At 39.1% G+C, this 21,089-nt stretch overlaps 1 protein-coding gene across 2 annotated transcripts in view; it reads left to right on the top strand.

The window, feature by feature from the left end:
* Positions 1-21,089, top strand: part of LRP5 (low density lipoprotein receptor-related protein 5) — a 163,910-nt gene that overhangs the window by 66,832 nt on the left and 75,989 nt on the right. For both annotated transcript variants that reach the window (XM_010562534.1, XM_010562535.1), the window contains 2 exons: positions 11,472-11,868; positions 12,343-12,514. In XM_010562534.1, the coding sequence (XP_010560836.1) occupies positions 11,472-11,868; positions 12,343-12,514 (569 nt within the window). The remainder of the gene's footprint in view (positions 1-11,471; positions 11,869-12,342; positions 12,515-21,089) is intronic.

Genomic DNA, 21,089 nt, shown 5'->3' with positions numbered 1-21,089 from the left:
GCCTGCTGACATAGCTGGCAGGTTTCACATTGAAACAGGTACCTGAATTGTCAATTGCATTGGCGGCTTCTTTACCCTGGCAAATCTACACTTAAAAAAGAGAGGGTTTACACTACTTGAAATGTGGAAATTAAACTCTTACTGTATGTCATTGTGAACATTCCTTAAAGCCAGCATAAGAGCCGCTGCCATATCTCTAACTTTAAACGTGAGTCAAAGTTACTCATTTTCAGAACCTTCTTTTAGTTAATCAATGGCAGGAGGTAGGTTGTTTTAAAGCAGTAAGAAGGAGAGTTCCTCCCTCTCAAATGGGTGATGAGTACTTTCTAGAAATCTGGTTCCTTTAAGGTATCTCAGTCTAGCCAGCTGCTTTAGCAGTAATCTTGTCCCTGATATGTCAGAATGTAAGTGGTCATTTGTGTCATATGGCATGTGACCTCAACTGATCAGAGACACATTTCTCCAGTTGAAGGCAACTGTTAACTTGCTTCAGAGTGAGAGAGCTTTGGCTGTTGAGTCAGTCTCACATAGTGGTAGGAGCTCTAGGTTTCTGCTGGGGAAGTATGACAGCTGTAGTTTCTCAAATGAACTAGGAAATTCTGTTTTCTCAAGTGAAAACCAGAAAAAAAAATTGTAATTGGAGAAGAAGATGCTACCTTCAGCCATTTGAAGAGTCACCTTTCCTTATTTATCCTTGATCCTGTTGGTGAGGCAGTTGATCAAGGTTGGGTAACATTCTCAGTGTCGAATTTCTCCTTGCCATTCTTCACAATGCAAACCAGAAAGCGCTGGTTTTGGAACCTGCTGGATAATACTGCAGGGCTGAGACTGTTTGTTTTTTTTTTTGTGCAGGAGATAGAAGAGTAATGAAGGAAGAAATGTTAAGGCACTCCCTTCTCATCTCCCTTGTGTTTCTTGGTGCACATCATATGTTTCAAAAGTTTTGTGTCTGCAGTTCCTTGGCTGAGCAATTGTCAGGTTATTTGAGCAACTAAGCCTCCAAGCAAGACAAGCAGGCAGACAAATACCTCCATTGTAAAGTATTTATTCTCATGCGTTTTAACCACCAGAGAAGAAGGTCCCTTTGCTAACACATCTTCCTGGTTAGTAAAGAGAAACAGTATGGGCTAATCCAGACTTTCTGATTAAGTAGATCAATTACTAATTAGAGACGAACATCCTCTTTGTGAAAGGGAAGGGTTAGGGAGACATTTGTTATTTGGGATAATTGCAGTAAATCAGCTCTTTCAAGTACCTGAGAAAGCTTCTGCTAGCGTTGTGTGAATAGCCTAAAATAACTGTCAGGAGTCTTATAGCACTTGGAAGATGCTGGAAGAGAAATCTTGTATATCAGTAGCTAAACTCTGATTATATTCTGGCATTGATTTGGGACTGTATTGGGAAGGAGCACTCATGTCCTAATCTGTTTGTCATGAGGTAAGTAAAGAAAAGGAAAAATCTGTTTTCCCTTATTTCCTAGAACCTTAACAGCTGCCTGCAGCCTGTCTCTCCCCTTGCTCACTCTGTGATTGAAATGCACTGTGGAAAACCACGATCTTCGGTTTGCGAGATGCTTTGACTTCATACGTGTCTTCTGTTCTGTGCCTGGTGTCTGACTGCCATAGGGAGATGTTATCCAGAAGTTCTTCCTCATTCCCCCTCTCCCTACTGCACTCCCCAAGGTGTATCACGCTTCTTTTGCTTATCAAGAAATTGTTGATCTCATGTTTTTCCTTTGTTAGGCTGAGATGGGCTTCTTAAAGATTACTGTGATCCTTCTCTGAAGGAGGGATTTGTGTAGTTGGCATGTCCCTTAATGCCTGCAGCCACATTAGTTCACTGATCATAGCAGTGTCTTCTCTTCAGCCAGCAGATGATCTAATGAAAGGACCTTTGGGTGTTTTGCACCAGATGAGAGGGAAAGTTTGGATATCAGATGTACAAGTAGTCTATGGTGGTTCCTGGAAGCTGGAAAATTATCCAGATTCCAGGCTATGAAAATGAGATGCAGTGGGTTGAATGAGGAAATAGCATTTCACTTGCTGCATCTGGACCTGTGTTACATTACTTACTCCAAACACATCATATTGAGTCTTTAGCACTAAAACAATGGGCTAGGATGTTATTTACTCAGTAAGAAATAGTATTATGTGGAACTATATTTCACTGAGATACCTTTGCAATACACCGGAAGGGGTTGTAGAAACTGTCCAGCAATGGGTACCTGACAGTCTAGGAAATCTAGAGGTTACCTCTTTTATTTCTACTCCATTTCATAAAAACCTCATGAGTGTTTTTTTTTCCTTTCATTCATGTGTAGATCTTGTTTGTTTTGAATATGTTTTCCCCTTGCTTTTGTTTGTACGTTATGTTTATGATTTTATTTGATCTGTATGAAAAGATTGTATTACTTTCTGTTCATAGCAGCTTTTACCCCCCCTAAATGGGGAGTACTTTGTGTAGCAACAAAATGAAATAGCCTCATATGGAAATGACCTTCTTTATAATTTCATTGGATAAAAGCCATTAGAAACATGCTGTAAGGAAGAAACCTGGAGGGAGTGAGGAGCATTCTGGAAGGTCTGCCATATCATCTTCTAGCTCTGTTGTCAGTGGTTTTGCTGGGCTAGTGAATGAAACTCTCTTTTTGGGCTTTGGTGCATGTTTTAGATTGATGACTACTTTCCAGGACTCTAAGACACTGCCTAGTTAGAGATGGTAACCACCTCATTTTGTGTGTGGTTATGGGGGTTTTGTGTGTGTGTGTCTGTCTGTCTGTCCCTTTTCAGCACTGTTGAGCCTCTGGATTGATTCTGGTTTTACGCTGCAGGAGAACCACACCCTGCATCTGCACTGAAAAGGTTTATGTGTAAACTTTGTTATCTTGTGTTCACCATGGGCTAGGTACATACACATGGAAAGTTACCACGACCCAGCGATAACTTGTTAAGCTGCTGTAGCTTGACTGCCTCTTCAAAACTTGGGTGGCCAAGCTCTATTTTACTGCATCTATGTAGTAACAGTGAGGTTGAGATGCTCCCTAGATTTGCAAGCCCTAATTTATAGCTGTTTATAACTTTTTTCCATTATGTTTACCCTTGGACAGATGATTGTGTTAGCTTGGAATTGAATTTTCTGTGGCTTCATCATACTTGGAACATAATGAATAACTCTTAAACTTCAAAGCATTATACAGCTATGAGCCTCAGAGAGGGCCTGTGGGTTGTAAAGTATTTCTGTTTGTGTAAAGGACAGCAGCGCAGAGGAACTAGTATGTTCAAGGTCTCTTGGTGAGTGAGAAATGTCTGCAATTAGAACTCAACAGAAGTGGGATGGTAGAAAAACTACTGTAAGTGTATTTCAGTATTTTTTTTTATGTTATTTATTTATCTTGTTGGGTTATAGTGAATTTTTGATCATCATCTGTGTGTATTTGAAGGTGTCACTGCCAAAACTCTGTTTAGCAGAAACTAAGTGGTTAAATGGCTGTCACCTCTAAATTCAGTGATTCCTTGCTCTGAGCCAGTGGGGTTGTGTATCTCCAGCAGAGAATAGGTGCATTTAAACTTTAAAACCGTGCTTTGCAAGGAAATACCAGAATCCAAAGACTGTACCCTTTTTCTAGCAGTGGGGATTTCTGACAGACTTTTTCTTGGCCCATCCTTTTTCCTATGGCTTGCAATGAACTGTTATTAAGAGTTCTGTGCAAAAGGATATTAAATTTTTTTGTTAATAAAAAGTAGAAACTGGGACTATGGTATCTGTAAGCTAACATTCAGATTTACCACTTAACATTTCCAACTTTATGTTCTCTTTCTTTAAAGCACATATAGTATAGACAGACCTCAGGGTGGGGAGGTGAGACTTAGTTGTTCAAGTGCTTTGAGGTCTTTGGATGAAACCTCTGTATAAAGGCAGATTCTTTGCTTGGTACAGCGGTAGCCAGACAATTGTTCTTATATTTGATTCTGGTTACTACCAATGCAGTTATGACTGTTATGCTATTTTGAGTAAGTCTTAGTAAGAGTTATCTACTCCTCTGCTAGTAGTAACTTTACAAAGCTTTGTGCTCACAAGTGTAGCACTGGGTATGTACAAACTTGAGGTGTCTCACAGAAGCTCAGTCCTAAATTAGAGTAAGGTAACTGTGACTTCTGTCTTGTAATGGCTTTGTCTGGAAGAAACATTACTTTTGTCTTAGTCAGCTGTTTCGTGCTAATGATTTTTTCAGCTGTACAGTTTAATTAATATTCTGTTTGCGAGGGTTTTTTAGTGGCTGTATAAATGTGTCAAAAACCTGAACTGTAGGGGTTTTTTTTCTGGTTCGGGCAAAGTAACTGTTAGAAGTCTGCTACTGCGATAATGGAAGAAACAGTAGACAATAGCTTTTCACCGTAACATGCAGACAGATATGATGTAATTTATGAGTTACGTGAGTGCTCTGGTATTTCCTTTCTTTGTCCCAAGTGTTAGTTTTCCTTATGCCTACTTACCTTTCAATTAAATCAATTCCTGTCTGAATTTGGGCACTCAAAACATTCTTTCAAAGAAACCTTTCCTGTTTCTACTTTGTTGGTTACATATTCCCACCGCACACAACTCTTGGTTTTAAATTGGGAAATCTGATGTGTGTTGCATGCTCTCCCCAGTCCGCAGCGTCAAGTAGGAGACTACATCACCAGTTTTTCCCAGCCCACCGCCATCACACAGTATGAAGCAGTGTCCTCTTCCTCTCAGAGTGGAAGATAAATAAAGACCTGAACTGGGATGTGTAGTGCTGTTCATGTTGCAACGAGCCCTGTTAATGTACCCAAGGAGAATATATAAAAAGAATTTCCATTTGTTTCTAGGTATTACCAAAGTTTGTTTCAACTCCTTAAATATTTTTATTTTCTGTGGAAGTTGAATAGCAGGAATGGGATTTTACATGGTGTTGTTGATTTAAACCTCTCATAGTGAGTTTCATTACATCATTATTCCTGTGGTGTGAAGAGCAGCCAATGCTAATGTTGTAATTGTTTTGAATATTGGCAAGCTTATTAAACAGCATGGGAACGATACCTATTTTCATACACTCCATGCAGAATAATGAAGTTTTCTCCCACCCCTATGTTCTGCGCCCCCCCACTCCTTTTTGCCATACACTGAAACTTTGCCAGGTAATTCACTGTATTACAGCAACTACCAAAATCCGTTGCTTTTCTGATAAATCTTCTTAGTTTATCAAGAGTGCTGAGGTAGCTATACTCAAACAGCTTGTAAACGAGTTGCCTGCAGTCAAAGTACTTCTAATGCACTTTTAAAAATGCACTTAACCATTTTGTTCTTCAGAGAAGAGCTAAAAGCTTTGTGGTTGTTAGAGTTTATCTGATTTTTTTCCCCACAAATACAGAGATTTCCAAAGTTGCCTGTAAATAGACTGAGTCTATACGTGCAGATGCATGCACATGGACATACATAAAACTGGGGGAAGAGTCCCACAATGGAGCATTGTTCTAACCTAATTAGCAGAGAGACAAATGGGAAAGGAATAGCATGGTGTTTCTGGCATAGATTAGCAGAGGCAGCCACTACAGTCTACATTTGTTTAGGTTGGGTGAATAAATTGGAGCATTTATTATTGTATTATAGATGTCTTGTCACTTGTCAAATGTGAAGTGTGCCAAGGGAAGAATAAAAAAGGCTCTCTTGTCAAGCTGGTGAGATGGCCTGCTTCGCTGCTGTCAGCTCTGATTGCAGTTAATTTTGCAAATAGAATACAGTTGCCATTTCTAGCACTGAAGCATGAATTTTTAATAACAAGAGCACAAACCAACCAAATCAAAGCAAACACTGTACCTAGCATGGATATTAAAAATAATTGATCAGTGGGTATGGGAGGAAAGCATCACATGTACAAGCAAAAAAAAAAAAAAATCTCTTAACCTGTTTTTATAGGATTTCTGGATTGCAAAGGGAGAATATAGTCTTCAGGGAGTGAGAATGACTGCCTTGAATGGTACTACTTTGTTTTCTGTTCTGTTTGTTTTTTAAATTCAGATACTGTTCTGCATGTTAACCAGAACAGTTCATTGGCTTTTTTGGATATCAGACCTAGTGAAAAGTTCTGTGGAAGGTCTGCAGAAAGCTTTTGCTGAATAAAAAAGACTAGAGAAAAAAACAACCAGTTCAAAATTTAAACCAGTTGGAAAAATAAAACAACAATTTGAACTTGGGTCTTTTAAAATGCTTTCTAAATGGAAACTTTAGAGTGACCTAATTCCTTCTGTTTTTCTGATCTATGATTTGCACAGAGGACTTTACATAAACTTCTGCTGAAGTGTTTGGTCGCTGCAGTTGTGATGTTGGTATAGCTTGCATTCCCCGCTCCCCCCAAAAAAGGCTTTTGTTCATTGTATGGTGTTATATATGACCATGTTATAACAGTTAGCAGTTCTGCTGGGAATCTCTTAATCATGTGGTTACAAAAGTGACTGCGGTGAGGGAGGTTTTTGAAGATTAATTTAATTAAATAAATGCCATAGCACTTTAGCACTAGGTAAATAGCTAGCTGTAATTTATTAGGCAGGTTCTAGGGTATCTAGGCTAACACTAGGCAAGTCACAGCATAACACTTCTGTAGCCCTGAAAACATTCCTACCGACTAATAATCAAAATACCTCCATGATACAGATAAAACTAATGAGCCAGACAAGCGTGTTTGTCCAGGTTTTTAGAGAGAAACAACGTCAGGTTCTCATCGCTTAGTGAGGTGCTCAGAGCCTACTGCCAACTCTTTTTTTCTGTAGCAGAAATTTGTTAATAGACTCCAATACGGTTATAACCAACACTGTGATTTTAAACTGCATTGTAATAAAAGCCAGGATTTTTGCACCTATCAAAAATTACCCATGATAATGATCTTTTACCAACTTTCAAGGAGGGGGCAGAATATAGTGAGATATGCTCTGATAACATTTTCTCTGTTCATGTGTTTTTTAAAATGTCCAAGGATGTAAATGCGTGTCTGTCAAGATTCTTGTTGTGTAATAATGTAATTTTAGGCATCTCTACAGTAGAAATTGCCAAGCAGCCAGAACTTCAAATTGGCCAAGTAGCTCATTCCCCTTATTATTTCTTAAGTCTCAGTTAGAAGTGTGTTAGAAATTAGAAGAATTTCCCAAGGAGTAGTCAGTTCAGCTACCAATAAACTGTCCCAGTTGTCAACTGAAGATTTTTTTTTTTTTCTGGTCTGCTACGTCAGCAGAGAAACATTTTCTTCTCCTTGTTCGTTTTTAGCTGTGTATGTCCATGGGACAGAACTGAGGTTGAGAATATTTCTACAGTAGTGTTCGCCTGCAGAAAAAGCCAGAGCAGCTGAGTAAGTCAGAAACAGGATTGTTTTCTTCCCTTTGCAAGAAGGTTGTAGTCATTATGTAATTCAAGGGGTCCTGGCTGTCCTGTTCCTGATCAAAATATTATTTTGTATGCATGTGAATGTGTGATGATTTGCAGCGGTGAGTATATGAGAGCTGGATGAGCTAAAATTGAGTCCAATTATTGCTGCTGTGAAGAACTGAAGACTGTTTTGGTATTGCTTGTGAATTTTAGGGGAGTATTAACAGTGTCTTTCAGCCTGTTGTCTAGCCAGCACCTTTAGGCACAATCTGGGCTTTAGACTGCCAGTTCCTTCCTCTGGTACGTTCAACTCTGGCCTTGTTCACAGTGAACCAAGGTGAAGCTGCAATCAGTTGTGTGAAGAAGCAAAACACATGCATTTGATTCTTATCTGTCTGTTCCCATGCAATGAGCTTGTAATGTTGGTTGTCTTAGAAATACATGTAATATTGGTAATTGCTGTGTTATCAGTTGCTAGGTATGTGTTTGATGCTCTTCTGCTTCACACTACTTGTACTTTAATATTAAGATAATGATTGCAGGCACATTAATATAGTAGAAGTTCAGAAGTTAAGGTGGATATGAAACTGAGCACTGTGGGGTGGATGAACAGCTGCAGTGCTGCTCACTTTTTGACAGTTGAGCTAAAATAATTTAAAATTAATAAATAATTTAAAAATCTTCTGTGTTTGTAGGGCACTTGGATGACCTGATACATCCCCCTTTCCATGTTGAGTTTGAGGCCTGAATTTTTACTTAACTTGCACTAAACAGGAGGTTTTATTTTGACTCCCACAAGTGAAATATTTCAGAAACACAGAAGCAAGACAAAACTTTGTTACATGAGGTATTTTTTTCTGCTGTAGTTGCTATGCTGTTGTAGCTTGCTCCCTGACCTCTGCAGTTGCAGATCAGTGTCCTGGTTTGCAGATGTTCTAACAGTGATTTCCCCCCCCCACCCCTTTGGCTATTAAGCTGTAATTTTCATTTGTATTAGAAAATCAAATGTTTTCTTTGTGTTTAAATGTATTAAGAAATAGGACCTTTTGGAAATTTTACCTGTAAAGAGACTAAAGGTGGTGGACAATTTGTACTGTTGGTGGTAATATGGAGGTAATATTGGTCCATATATAATATGACCTGGGTGCCTTTTCATTTCTGCTGTTGTCAAGCTAACATGCTCTGGACAAGCCAGTGTCTGGTGACACTGTAAGTTCTTTGGAGATGGTAATGTCAGGGGGAAAAAAAAGTATGCTTAATACTTTGCAACATGGGACTTGATACCAGTTAAGTACTTCTAACAAAATGTCAACACAAATAAGTTAATGAAACAAAAGAGATCTACAAGCCTTTCTGTTTGAACAGTGTCCATAAAAATACCATATTTAACACTGTATAGATCAGGTTTGAATACAGCCCTTTTTCTATTTTGAAAATCCTCCCTTTCTGCTTAAAGTTGATTCTCTCCATATTGTTTTGGTTTTGACCTGTTTTCTAATCCAGAGATGTCAGCATAGCCCCAAGACTACTGTTCCTGGGGTAATCCTTTATGCAGAGAGCGGGAACAGCATCACAGACTATGGACTGCTTTTGTTCCCAGATAGCTTTTTAAAATAGCTGTCTGGGAACTGTCTTGCATTTGATGTACGGTGAAGTAGTTGACAGTGTCACCTTTCGTTCATGCTGTTTGCCATTATATGTAGTTAATCTTTCAGAGGTGATATGTTGGAATATACATCTAGCAAAGAAGCATGGTAGAAGAGGAGGTATAAGCTACATATTGGACTTCTGTCCACCATGGTCTTTTATAAGAAAACAGTTGATTGATTTTTTTTTTTTTTTCACTGTTCAGGAAGTAAACCAACATTTTTAAGCATAATATAAAATATCAAATACTGTTTTAGGTATCCCATTATTTTTATTTAGTAAAGGTGCTAAAATCCTGGAGATTCATAAAGCTTTTGAAAATGAATACTTTTGTTAGCAGTGCCTTCTAAGGATTGCTGATGCATGTTGTTCCCTTAACAGAAAGGAAACCTGAAAAAATGAAAACCTGTTGCCATGCTTACTTAAGGGGGCAATGGAGGAAGGAAGCATTCTAAGTTGTCTGGTCAGCTGGGGCTATTCCCTTCTCAACTTGGGCAACAGGTTACTAGTTTTGCTGTGTCTAAAGAAGCGAGCAGAAGTTTCAAGTGTAAGAAACACTCTTCCTGCAAACCTCTTTTTATTTTGCAACCTGTGAAGTTAGAAAAATCTGTATTAAGGAAATTTGATGGTAAACATCGCTCTTTGCTTTACTGTCAAGAATATATGGGCTTTCCCTCCTCCCTTTTCTCCACGTGGTTTTTGAGCTCTGAATTATTGTTGCTTTCCTTCTACCCAAGCCTTCCCTCAAAGTTTGTTTGTGTAACTGACGCTGTAGTTATCAAACCTTGTCAGCTAATGCTGACTGGAAGAAGCATTCTTGCTGGAGTCCCTCCCCATGACAGCACAAGTGTTTGTGGAGCTCTGCAGTGAACCAGTCTGGTTGTTAACTTAGGCTGATGGCTTTATTTCTGTTAGTTTTTTGTTTGGATCAGCTCTTTAGTGTGGTTTGCAACACACAGCCATGCTGTGCTTGCATGTGAGAAGGAGTGATACAGAAGTGAGAACAAGCAGCCTATGGCAGAGAAGGGGAGCACCACTTAATCCAGGAGCTGCGGTAACTTGAGGTAGTTCAAAGGGCACATCAAACTATGTCCTTCGTGCTGTGTAGCATTCTTGTTCTGGTGATGTTACAACACTGCTTCTCTAGATCCTTGCCTTTTATTATACACTTGCAGCTTGAGCACTGTTTTTTTTTCCAGAGCTTCTGAGATGTTATTTGGAGGCAAAGCTCTGATTTCCAAACCCAAAACCAAATAGCAGCACAGTCCAGCTCCCAAAGTGAACGTGAATTTGGTTTTGATGTGCAATTGATTCAACTTCTGAGTCTCCAGAACTCCATATGCATGCCTAGGTGTGAATTATTTCTAGAAGAATATTCTCATGAGGATTTGGATTTCTGTTATTCTCAGTGGTCCAAAAGATATGTCCTGTGTTGGCCATATTGATTCAATTTGGGGTGTTGGTGGGAACTGGAAGTTACCACCCCCTGCTGCTGTTTGCTGGTCTGGATGAAATGTGACAAGTGACTTTTGTTCTGGTTTCCAGTTTTGGAGTGTTGCTAAATGATAAAAACTCCTTGTCAGTTTTCAAACTATATGGCATTGCTTTAGTAACAGAGTAGGAAAAAGGCTCGTACTTGTATTGTTCTTTTTGTGCTGAAGCATGCATGGGTGAATGTGGGGAAACTGGGTTAAGCAACTGGATGGTTTACTGTGTGTCCTGTTTTTGTACTTATAAAAGAAGTTGCCAGAAAGACGACACTGACGATGCCATTTGTCTTTGAAATGTGCTCCAGGTTGTTGTTTGACACCCTTTCCACAAGCAGTGAAACTTCACAGTGGGAAGGAAGAATAGAGAAGAGAAAAGATCAACAACCCTATTGCCTTAGAATTTAGTTTTGCATCAACTTTGGCCAGATGAGAAATACTTGCTGTAGTTGCGACTTGCTTTCTTGTTGGGCTGTCTGGAGCAAATAATTAATGTAATTTGTTTACAAATACTCAAGTTTTCCATTAGCCCTTGTCATTTATTATGTAGGGCTTGTGTGCGAAAACCACATCTAATGCACTGATACAGCTAGTGGGAAGTTTGGCTGAGCTGAGGAATTCTGTAACGTGATGAAATATTTGGATGTACCCCCACCAAGTTAATTATTTATTTTTTTAAGATTCTGGATAGAGATTGCTGTGTTCCTTATTAGTTAGGAGCCGGGAGAAAGGTGCTGTCATTGTGAAATAAGAGTGCCAGCCCAAGTAGCTAGTTGAGAAGAACTGATTAGGAATAACTCTCTGCTCAGACAAGTCTATATTTTCAGTGAAAGTTTGTCCTTATTTTAAGGAAATATCTTCTTGTTATAGTGACAGTGGCAGTTCACAGCCTTCTGTGCTGTATTGAAGTGTTCACATCAATAGCAAAGGAAATGATACCATGAATGGTTTTCTCTCCAGGTGCTGAGGAAGTCTTGCTGCTTGCTAGAAGGACTGACTTGAGGAGGATTTCCCTGGACATGCCAGATTTCACTGACATTATTCTGCAGATAGACAATATCAGACATGCAATTGCCATAGACTACGATCCCGTGGAAGGCTACATCTACTGGACTGATGATGATGTCCGGGCAATTCGTCGAGCCTACCTTGATGGCTCTGGAGCACAGACTCTGGTAACCACAGAAATCAACCATCCAGATGGTATTGCTGTGGATTGGGTGGCGAGGAACCTGTACTGGACTGATACTGGAACAGACCGCATTGAAGTGACCCGGTTGAATGGGACATCAAGAAAGATCCTTATCTCAGAAAACCTAGATGAACCTCGAGCAATAGTGCTCAATCCTGTAATGGGGTAAGTTTTGTGTTTATTGATAGCCCTATGATAGGATTGGATCCAGTTTATGGTCTCCTGAAACTGAAAATCTGCAAATTGCAAGATGATGTGTGTATTATTTGTCAAATGTCCTGGAAATAACTGGCTTTCCCTTGCTTCATGCCTTTAATACTGTGTATATAAAAGGTGACTTCTAAATATAGTGTTCTTCAATGAACATATACATTGTGTGTTTCGTTGAATTTTCTTTTCTCTGCATCTTCGGTATTATCGTAACTATGAAAGAATTAGGCCACTACACATTTTCAATAGTTTAATTTATTTAATGCTGAAACTTACATTGGCATCACTGATTACAGTTCCAGTTGGCTTGTTTGCTGCAGTTGGGGAAGCAGAAAGTTAGTAAGTTCTTTCAAAAGCGGGACAGATTTTGACAGTTTTTGGTCTTGCATGTTACGTGCATTGACTGTTTCCCCTCTGTTTTTTTCATAGCTACATGTATTGGACAGACTGGGGTGAAAGTCCGAAGATAGAATGTGCTTATTTGGACGGCTCAGAAAGGCGAATTCTGGTGAATACGTCCCTAGGTTGGCCTAATGGCTTGGCACTGGATCTTGAAAAAGACAAGCTTTACTGGGGAGATGCAAAAACAGATAAAATTGAGGTGAGTAATAGAGCTATACTTCAGTGCATTCTTGGATAAAAAAGTGCTGGTCTCGTATCCAAGACATAAAGTGGCACATATTTATCCGTTTTTTGAGGAGTCTGTTGTTTCATTAATATTAACATGTTATTTACCATAACAAGACATATTTGAGAAGAAAGGAAACACATTCATGTGGTTCAGAAAACTTTTGCAAGAAATGTTTGTTACGTCTACGTTGTTACAAGTGTAATTTAATTGCTTGAAATCTCAGGTTTTACCTGAGGCTTTTGCAACAAATTGGGACACTCCGGTACAACCTCTTTAAAAGATGTTTTGACATGTCTGTAGTGCTTGGAACTGGTATCTAATATTGCTGCATGCAAAAGACTTGATGCAAGGTTCATGTACAGGAGAAGGTGGATGTGGGGGCCCTAGAGAGCCATATTTGCAGGACCTTAATGATTATGTGGTGTCCAGATGCATGGAGAAGAAGTAATTTTTAATGTATCACCGGCTTTGAAAACAACATAGACATTCTACCTCTGAATTTGATGGGAGGAAATCCTGTTCACAATGTTGTATAAACTTTCATGACAATATTTAGTACTTCTTAATTGTTGAAACAATGTCTGGTAAAACACAGTGTGATTCCCTTATGCCCCCCCTTTCTTTGGAAAGAATTTTCTTAAAAATGCAAAAAATTCATCCTGTCTATTGCTCAAACACTAGACAAAGTTGGACAAATTATCCACTCATTTGTTATGATGTGCTCCCAGGAGTAAGGCAGTGAAGTGTGTCTGGAGATTCACTGCTTTAAATTTAAAATATGGTCAAAGCAGGCATCTGCACTGGTCTAGTCATGGACATTGACAATTGCACCAGGGAGGCCTGAGATGTTCCAAGACACATTCTCCTAAAGGAGATGCTTTTTTTTCCCATTGTTTTTGCATTAGTATCCCATGATTAAATCTTAATCTAAAAGAATAATTGTGCTGCCACAGAAGTGAAACGAGTCTAAGATATCGCTGCAGAGAACCGAGTCCCAAAGTAGTTTCACTCAGAGCAGAAGGTGATAAATTAAATAACTGAAAGAGTTAGAATGAAGGTTTGGGGCAAGGTTTTTGGGGGCTTCTGAGCATGTGGTCATGAGATTCGGAGGTTTCAGTGAATAATTAACAACTGAGTATTCAACTGAGAGGAAATTCAGCAAATTGATAGAGCTTGATAATATTGTGATGTAGAAGGGCACATGGCTTTTGTGTAATCTAGGAATACTGATTAACAGCCATTTTATACATTTCTTGTGGATGTGTTCATGGAGTTACTGAAGAGCTGTATGTAGTAGGAGGCTTAACTTGCATGAGTGTGTCCATATAATTTGAGACAGCTGAGGATATGGATAGAGAATATGGATACAGCCAGATGTGAAGAAGTCTCAAACAGTTGCTTAAGATCCTGTTGTGTTCCCCACCACCTTCAATGCTTAGTTTCTAAATAAAATAGTTGTTTAAGAAGTGCATCTTGTTACTGGCCACTTGTGCTCACGTTTCTAAGAAGGAAAAATTGGATTTTGAACCTCAATCTAAAGTTGTTATCATAGGTTATGATGAACCCACGGGTTTAGATGACAACATGAGATGTGACCTGAGATCAGGCAAATTAAAAAATTCCTGCTCTGTTATCATTAGATCACTAGATTTGTCAGCCAGAGAAATGTTCCTCTTTAATGTCTTGTTAAGCTCCAGGTGACTGGTGGCCATAGGTCCCTTGACCTGGTTGTGGTATGTTCTTAGTATGAAGTAGTTGTTTATCTTCCACAAAGATGTCAGAAGAACAGTTGAAAATTGAAGGTGCTAAACAGTTAGCTCTGAGTATTTTAATTTGAAAAGGGAATTCTCTAGGGAATTTGAATTAGCTTCAAAGTAAGATGAGGGGGATAACTAGCTAATTGAAATCAGTTCATAAAAACAATTCTCAAACCAGAATATGAGAGTAAAGACCTCCAAAAATTTCTTCTCTTTAAAGCAATAATTAAAAATTTTCTTCCTATGTTATAAGCCAGCTTGCAGAAGTTGTGTTTTGACTATACTGTTACAACAGTCCATTTCTGTACCAATACCTAAGAACAGGAATATAGAATTTTTTTCCCTTGGTTATGGCCTGTGAAGTTGGTTCAGTTTTTGTGTTGTTTGGGGGAGTAGCGTATGCAGCATTTTTAGAGAAGTAAATTTTGAGGAATGATTGTGCTCTCTAAAGGTTTTGCCCTCAGGAAGAGGGGAAGCAAGACTGTCTACTAGCTCCAGAAATGTAACTTCAGTGTTTGGCAGTACCTAAGTAGTAGGCTTGATGACTATCAGACAGGTCCTGTTCCCCCTTATCTTTCAGCCTGCAGAACAGGGAATGTTCCAGATGCCACCTTTTATAGCTGGGACCATAGTTGTGCAATGCATTGCATGGGTTTAAGTGGTCTATTCAGTCTGTCTAGCTTCACTGTAAAGTAGCAAAGCCAGCGATACTGTTTGGTTTGGCATAAAAATTTAGGAAAATCAGGGAAGCCAAAGTAAGAGCTTTTTATTCCCTCAGTTTTTCTTTGCTTACTATACTTACTTTTTGTGGTTCTCTTCTATTTGCAAAAATAGAGAGAAGCGGGTGGATCACTTGGTCTTGCAAACAGAAGATATTCTTTGCATGAAGTGGATTGTGACATCTGTAGATACATTGATTCCTATATATTATGCAACCCCATTTTAATTCTTAGTGCAAAGAATGAAATCTCCATGCTCCTAGCAATGGATTCTACGTTTTCTTAGGTTTAAACAGGTGTAAATTCTCTCATTTTAAGTCTCTCCCCCCCCCCCCCGCCTTTTTTTTTTCTTTTTTTCTTTTTCTCCCCCACTTTTTCTCTTTATGCTTGGAGTTTACTTTTGCTGGCTATCATGAGCAGACTCCTTCTGAGGCTGTATTTACAAATATCTAAATAGGCCCATTTAGAATATTATGGGGGAAAAAATCATGCGTGTTTGCCCACAATTCTGAACTGTGCTGTGAAGGGGTCTGTTGTGGTCCATTCTGGACTGGCACAAGTTAAAATGGCACTGACATGTTATCAGTAGAAATGGATGTTAGATGTCTATTGCAGAACTTCCATTAGAAAACAAATTTTCAGTTTCCATTTTGGAAGATGTGCCAGACTCATTTGCGTATTCTGCTCAGTTGGGAAAGAGCTGTGTGACTTAACCAGTCACTGACACAGCTCAGATACTGGCTGGTTTGAGACTGGTCTCTAATACAGCTTCTTTTCATTAATACTCCTCTACAAGTTGAAAAAATTGCACTAAGAAAATATTTTAGAATAGAAGCAAATTGATCCAATGGATTGTATTTCACATTTCTTGCTCATTTCGCTATATTGTAACCTGACAGTCCTCTCCTGCAAGATTCCTCTGTTTGAGAGGTTCTGTCGATACCCTAGATTTTTCCCAGTAAGCCATAGTTTGTGCTATTCTGCTGGCCCTAGTACATGTGAAACCTCACTGTATGGTGTATGAGGTGGGGCATTTCCACTCTTACTTGCTGTTGAAGTTATTCAGCATAAACTCATTCTCTCATGCATGTGTTCTGTTGCCAAGAGCATGCCATTTAAATGGCTTGCTAATGCAGCTGGTGTCTTGGTGATTTGTTCTGTATGTGTATGCATGTCTGTTGTATTCACAGCTTGTCAGAAACAAGGACGAGCTGACTGCAAGTCAAGGATACGCGTTTATATTTTATACTATAGTTGACCTAGCTGAGTATTAGGATTTTTCTTTTTCCCGGTAAGCACCTAAACTACCTTGAAGCATGTTACTGGATAAATTTAATTTATGTTAACACCTAAAACCAGCATAGGTGGGATAGTAGATAGTAAGCTGTAACTCTATTTTGTAACTCACTAGGTAGCAAAAAAAAAAAAAAAAAAAAAAGTTGATGAAGTTTTGGGTGGGTTACTCTGTTGCTACACTGCAAGGAGAGAGTTCTTGCTTCATCAAAAAATGACATTCAGATTTATGTTGAGCACTCCTGAAGGAGGAAGACTTCAACCAACTGGAGGGCCCCTACGTGGTTCAGAAAGTGGCACTCTGCAGCTGCACTCCATGGCAGAAGGCAAAGAAGGTGGCATGTGGATCGCTGCCTGCTGCCTTGTACATGCTGAAGATGGTGGTGGACAGGGACAGTGGCTGGGCCAGTATATTGCTCTGCATTGAAGTAGTTGACTGTTAAAGAACATCCTCTACTCCCATCGCCTTCTTTTCAGAGCAATTAGTTTCTCTTGGACTTTTGCAATGCTGTCACTTGACAGTTTTCTCACCTAGAAACTGCAGTCTCAGATTTCCTGAAGCAACTAGAAATTTTCCAGAAACCACAGATCTGCAGAAGGCGTAAGGTAAAGGAGAAAATTCCCATCTCCGCTGTTTTGCTCTATCCATCTACTTTCACCTGCCTCAAAATGTCCCAGCTCACTGTGTAGAAATTGCAAAATAAAATAAATGGAAACTATTATCTCTACTACTGTGCAGAGCATGGTTGGACTTAAAGCCTATTGGGGAAGAAGTAGTATTAAGACTGATGGCCAGTAATGTAAGAAGTGCACTATGTAGGCTTTTCTGTAGCTTTCTGATGAACTGCTTGTAGATGAGAATTGCTTTCATCACATAGCATGCCTTCAGCTGCTTTCCATATAGAAAAAAACCAAGAGTGAATATACCTTGTACATATTTGTGCATATCTCTGCTTGGTATTCTGCTCTGGTTTCTGATATTTTAGATCTGTAGGGAGTCATCTTACTCTTCCTGGGAAGGCCTGTTCATATATGAAGTGACTGAACTTTGTATAGCTTGGAAATTTGATAAGCTGAAGACATCTGTCCTATTTTTGCTGGACCTCGTGTTTGAAATGTACTGTAAATGTCTTGGGTTTGGTTTTTTGTTTGCTTGTTTGTTTTGGGGGTGGTTTTGTCTGGTTTTGGTAACACATTGTGACATTACTTTTGGGTGTGCTCTTCCACAATTAGAAAAGAAAGACTGCAGAGCTGTTGAGGGTACCAAGCAGCGTCCTATACCAGGAGAGTATGTTCTTATTTGTGTGTGTATAACTGCACGGGGTGAAAACAGCAGTTACCCTTTCCTGGCAAAAACCCTTTCCTAAGCTTCCCATCTGCAGCATTCAGCTGCAACACAAAGGGCCCAGTCACTTTGCAAGCAGTTTGCATCCTGAAAAACCATTTGGCAAGGCTTTTCAAAATTTTGTGTGACAGGAGCCTATGGGGCTTTTGCTGCAAATTTGGCACCCTGTGGTAACACTGTTCCCAGCATTTAATTTTTTTTTTAATTAGTCTGGCAAAGTGTATGGCAAGGAAAAATATATAGCAAATATTGAATCGTGTCTGTCGAAATCATGTGTTTGTCCGCACGGCTTCAGCTACAAGTAAGGGGCATGGATTAATCCAAATGAACTCTGGATTTTACTGACAGAGAAAAGGTACTTCCCAGGAACAAACAGCAGATTAATAAGGATTACAGGGTTCCAGCAGAGAGAGAAGCAAAGATCCAATGGCATCCACGTGTAGAGTTTCCTCATTCTCCTTAAAACCAATTTTGTGGTTAGCCAGGTTTTCCCATGTATTATTTCTTCAGCATTTGCTTAAAGTGCCTAAGGTATAATTGCATAATGAGCAATTACTGAATTCTCAGGTGCCTGTTATTATGTATGCATTTTACTTAAGTTTGTGCAATATTCTTGGAATAAATGTTATGCAGACTATCACTTCTGGCAGCTTCCCCTCATCCCCCCCCCCCCCTTCTCCTCTATTGACAAATGTCCTTCATTTGTCTCTGCAGAAGACTCCTAATTCTGTACAGTAATTCTTTGCAAGTTTGTAGGGTGTTTCAGTCTAAAGTGTAAGTCAGCACCAGATGACAATCCTGGAGTTCACTGAAAAAATTTTCCAAGATGCAGTTATGTGGGCTGTCCTTGAAACTTAAGGAAACAATCTTTATAATTACTTTGTTGTTGATTACATTCTCCATAAATAGCGTAAAAGGACATCTGGAACAATTTGCTACTTAAATGGGAGTAGGCTTTGCAGAAGTCAGTTGTACTGGGGAGAAAAATTAACAACTAAACTAATTTAAGGCTGCTTTTTCTAAACAAGGCTGAGTATACTTCACATATTGTACTTTGTTTGCCAGTCATTTGACCTAAAAAAATGCAATTTTTAATTTATACATGAGACGTTTTCTCATAACTGATATATTTGTGTGTGTGTGTTTCTTTGCATTGGCAGTTTTCATGGAAGCATTAAAAAGACTATGTAGTGTAATAAACTACTTGGGAGATAGATATTCTGGACTGATTTATTGAAACAGGCAAACCTCATAGAGAGAACAATAATTTAAACTTATTGCCACATGCTAATTAGATATAAAAAACTCAAAGCATAATTTTTCTATAAATATAAATGTATTTCAGAAGACCTAGTTTATATTTATATTAATGTAAATAATCCCCACAGTGCATATTTGTATTAATACATGAGAAGAGAAAAGTGAAATGTGGATATAGAAATAAGAAATACCAGATCTCCTAGATCTGAAGAATAGATATCAGTCTAAGTAGACAGCTGCAGTAATAAAATCACTTAAATTGATGATGGTGAGGGAGCCTTAATTTCAGTGAATTTTTTGGAACTTCTTGGTGACATTTGATTCAATTTAGAACTGTGGCAGAGAAGTGTCAGCTAATAGAATTGTTAGAAATAAGTTATTAATTGAAGCTTATACTGTGGTCCCAAGATGAAACATACATACACTATATCCTATGCTTTTTGCTTCTGATACATTTGTAAATTATACTCTTTCTAGATGCAAGTGCTACATATCTGAAGTGATGCGTATGATATGATATTGACATATAATAATGTAATGTTGAACAGCATGTCAGAATTGGTAGCAAACCATGTATATGTCCCGGCTGTTCGTATAGCTCTGTTCAGCAGCGTATTTCTGCAACCTGGACTGCTCCTTTGAATGCTACCGTCAGTGCCACTTCTAGTTTTTCTTTTTGCAATGTACTACTCTCCTGCCTGGGATTAAGCTATGTTGTTGGAGAAGTGACATGTGTACATGATTGTGGCCATTGGGTATGGGTTTTTTTGTAGGAGGTTATGTATGTGGTTTGTGAGCATTATATACCACTATGTTTTTGTTAGTTTTAAATAGCTGTTAGGCCTCTATTGCTATGTGTTTTGCTTGAAGAACCAGCAAGCATGAATGCTGTTGTAGGTGGATGGGGTTTTTTGTTTTACCTGAAGGGAGCTGCTCAGCAAACACTATCACACGAGAGCTATATTTGTAGCAGTGTCCAAAAACCTAGCGTATAACTATCTTTTAAGGTTCCGAAGGGTAGTAATCTATACTAATGAGCTTGGGACCAAATTTTTACCAGCAGCCAGATAGTCATTGCAGAATGGATGAGAGGAGTCATTTGGAGGAAGGACTAAAAATATTGTCTCGGGGTTCTGGCAATTCTTGGACTTTAAGACTGATGACAAATCAGTTATGATTGCTTTTCCCAGAGGGACATTGCTGGGATGGAACACAGGCTTTCTGGGAGGGAAGAGAGCTGTATCTGACTTCAGTGCTTTAACAATGACAATTACAAATATCTGCGGAGAGTTGCATAAACAATAAAACAGATTCTCACTAATTCTAAAAAATTATATAAAGCCTGACAGTGTTCCTTCAGTGAAAAGGGGGTGTTGCATCTTTAGGAAGAAGGAGGAAACCTGGCAGCTAGGGGAAGAGGGTCTTCTATTCTCTCCTCTTCAGGAATCCTCACTCTCCTGTCTGCCTGTTGGCTGTGTTCTGCTTGCACCATCACACTCATCGCCAGATTTGGAGTCAAGAATAAGCACCTCAGTTCAGACTGGCAGGGATGTTAGCGGAGTCTCAACTTCCTCTGCTGAAAGAATTTAGAGTTTTCTGCTCAGGCATATTTGGAATGATCTTTCTTATCTAGTTTAGTACTGTAGAATTGATGTTGCAGTTGGTCCAGCCTTGTACACACCAGCCTGTAGTGGGGAACAGAGACTGCTGAGATGACATACAATGATCTGTAAGGTCAGCAGGTCAGACCACTGAGTGATTTCAGGTCCTAATGGTTTCTTATGAATTTAAACTCTTCTCGCTGTGTTACATGTTTCTAAACCCTGAACTCTGGTTCAGGATTTCCTGCTGTGAGACTTACCTTTCTGGATGGAACACACAAACATAGCCAGCCTCTACCTGCTAACACACACTGTCCATATCCTCTTTAGGAACATAGAGCCTTCTAGCTCCACTCTTCTAACTACAAGATCAAGTTTTCTGTATTTTGCTTACTGCTTAATTAGGAATTTCAGTATGTTATTTTATACCTTGCACCACATGACCTGTGTTTACTTTCAAGAGGACTGTTATCAAGTGTGGGAGCTGCTGAAGAAAAGTCAGATCCAGGTTCACAAAATGAGATGCTTTAGCTTATCAGAACATAAGTGTTGCACCTTTCTGCTCCAAGC

The sequence above is a fragment of the Haliaeetus leucocephalus genome, unplaced genomic scaffold (assembly GCF_000737465.1).
Source record: "Haliaeetus leucocephalus isolate CR32 unplaced genomic scaffold, Haliaeetus_leucocephalus-4.0 Scaffold161, whole genome shotgun sequence".
Classification (NCBI taxonomy): domain Eukaryota; kingdom Metazoa; phylum Chordata; class Aves; order Accipitriformes; family Accipitridae; genus Haliaeetus; species Haliaeetus leucocephalus.
The sequence above is the reverse complement of the archived record's forward strand: the minus strand, read 5'-3'. Positions and strand labels throughout refer to the sequence as shown.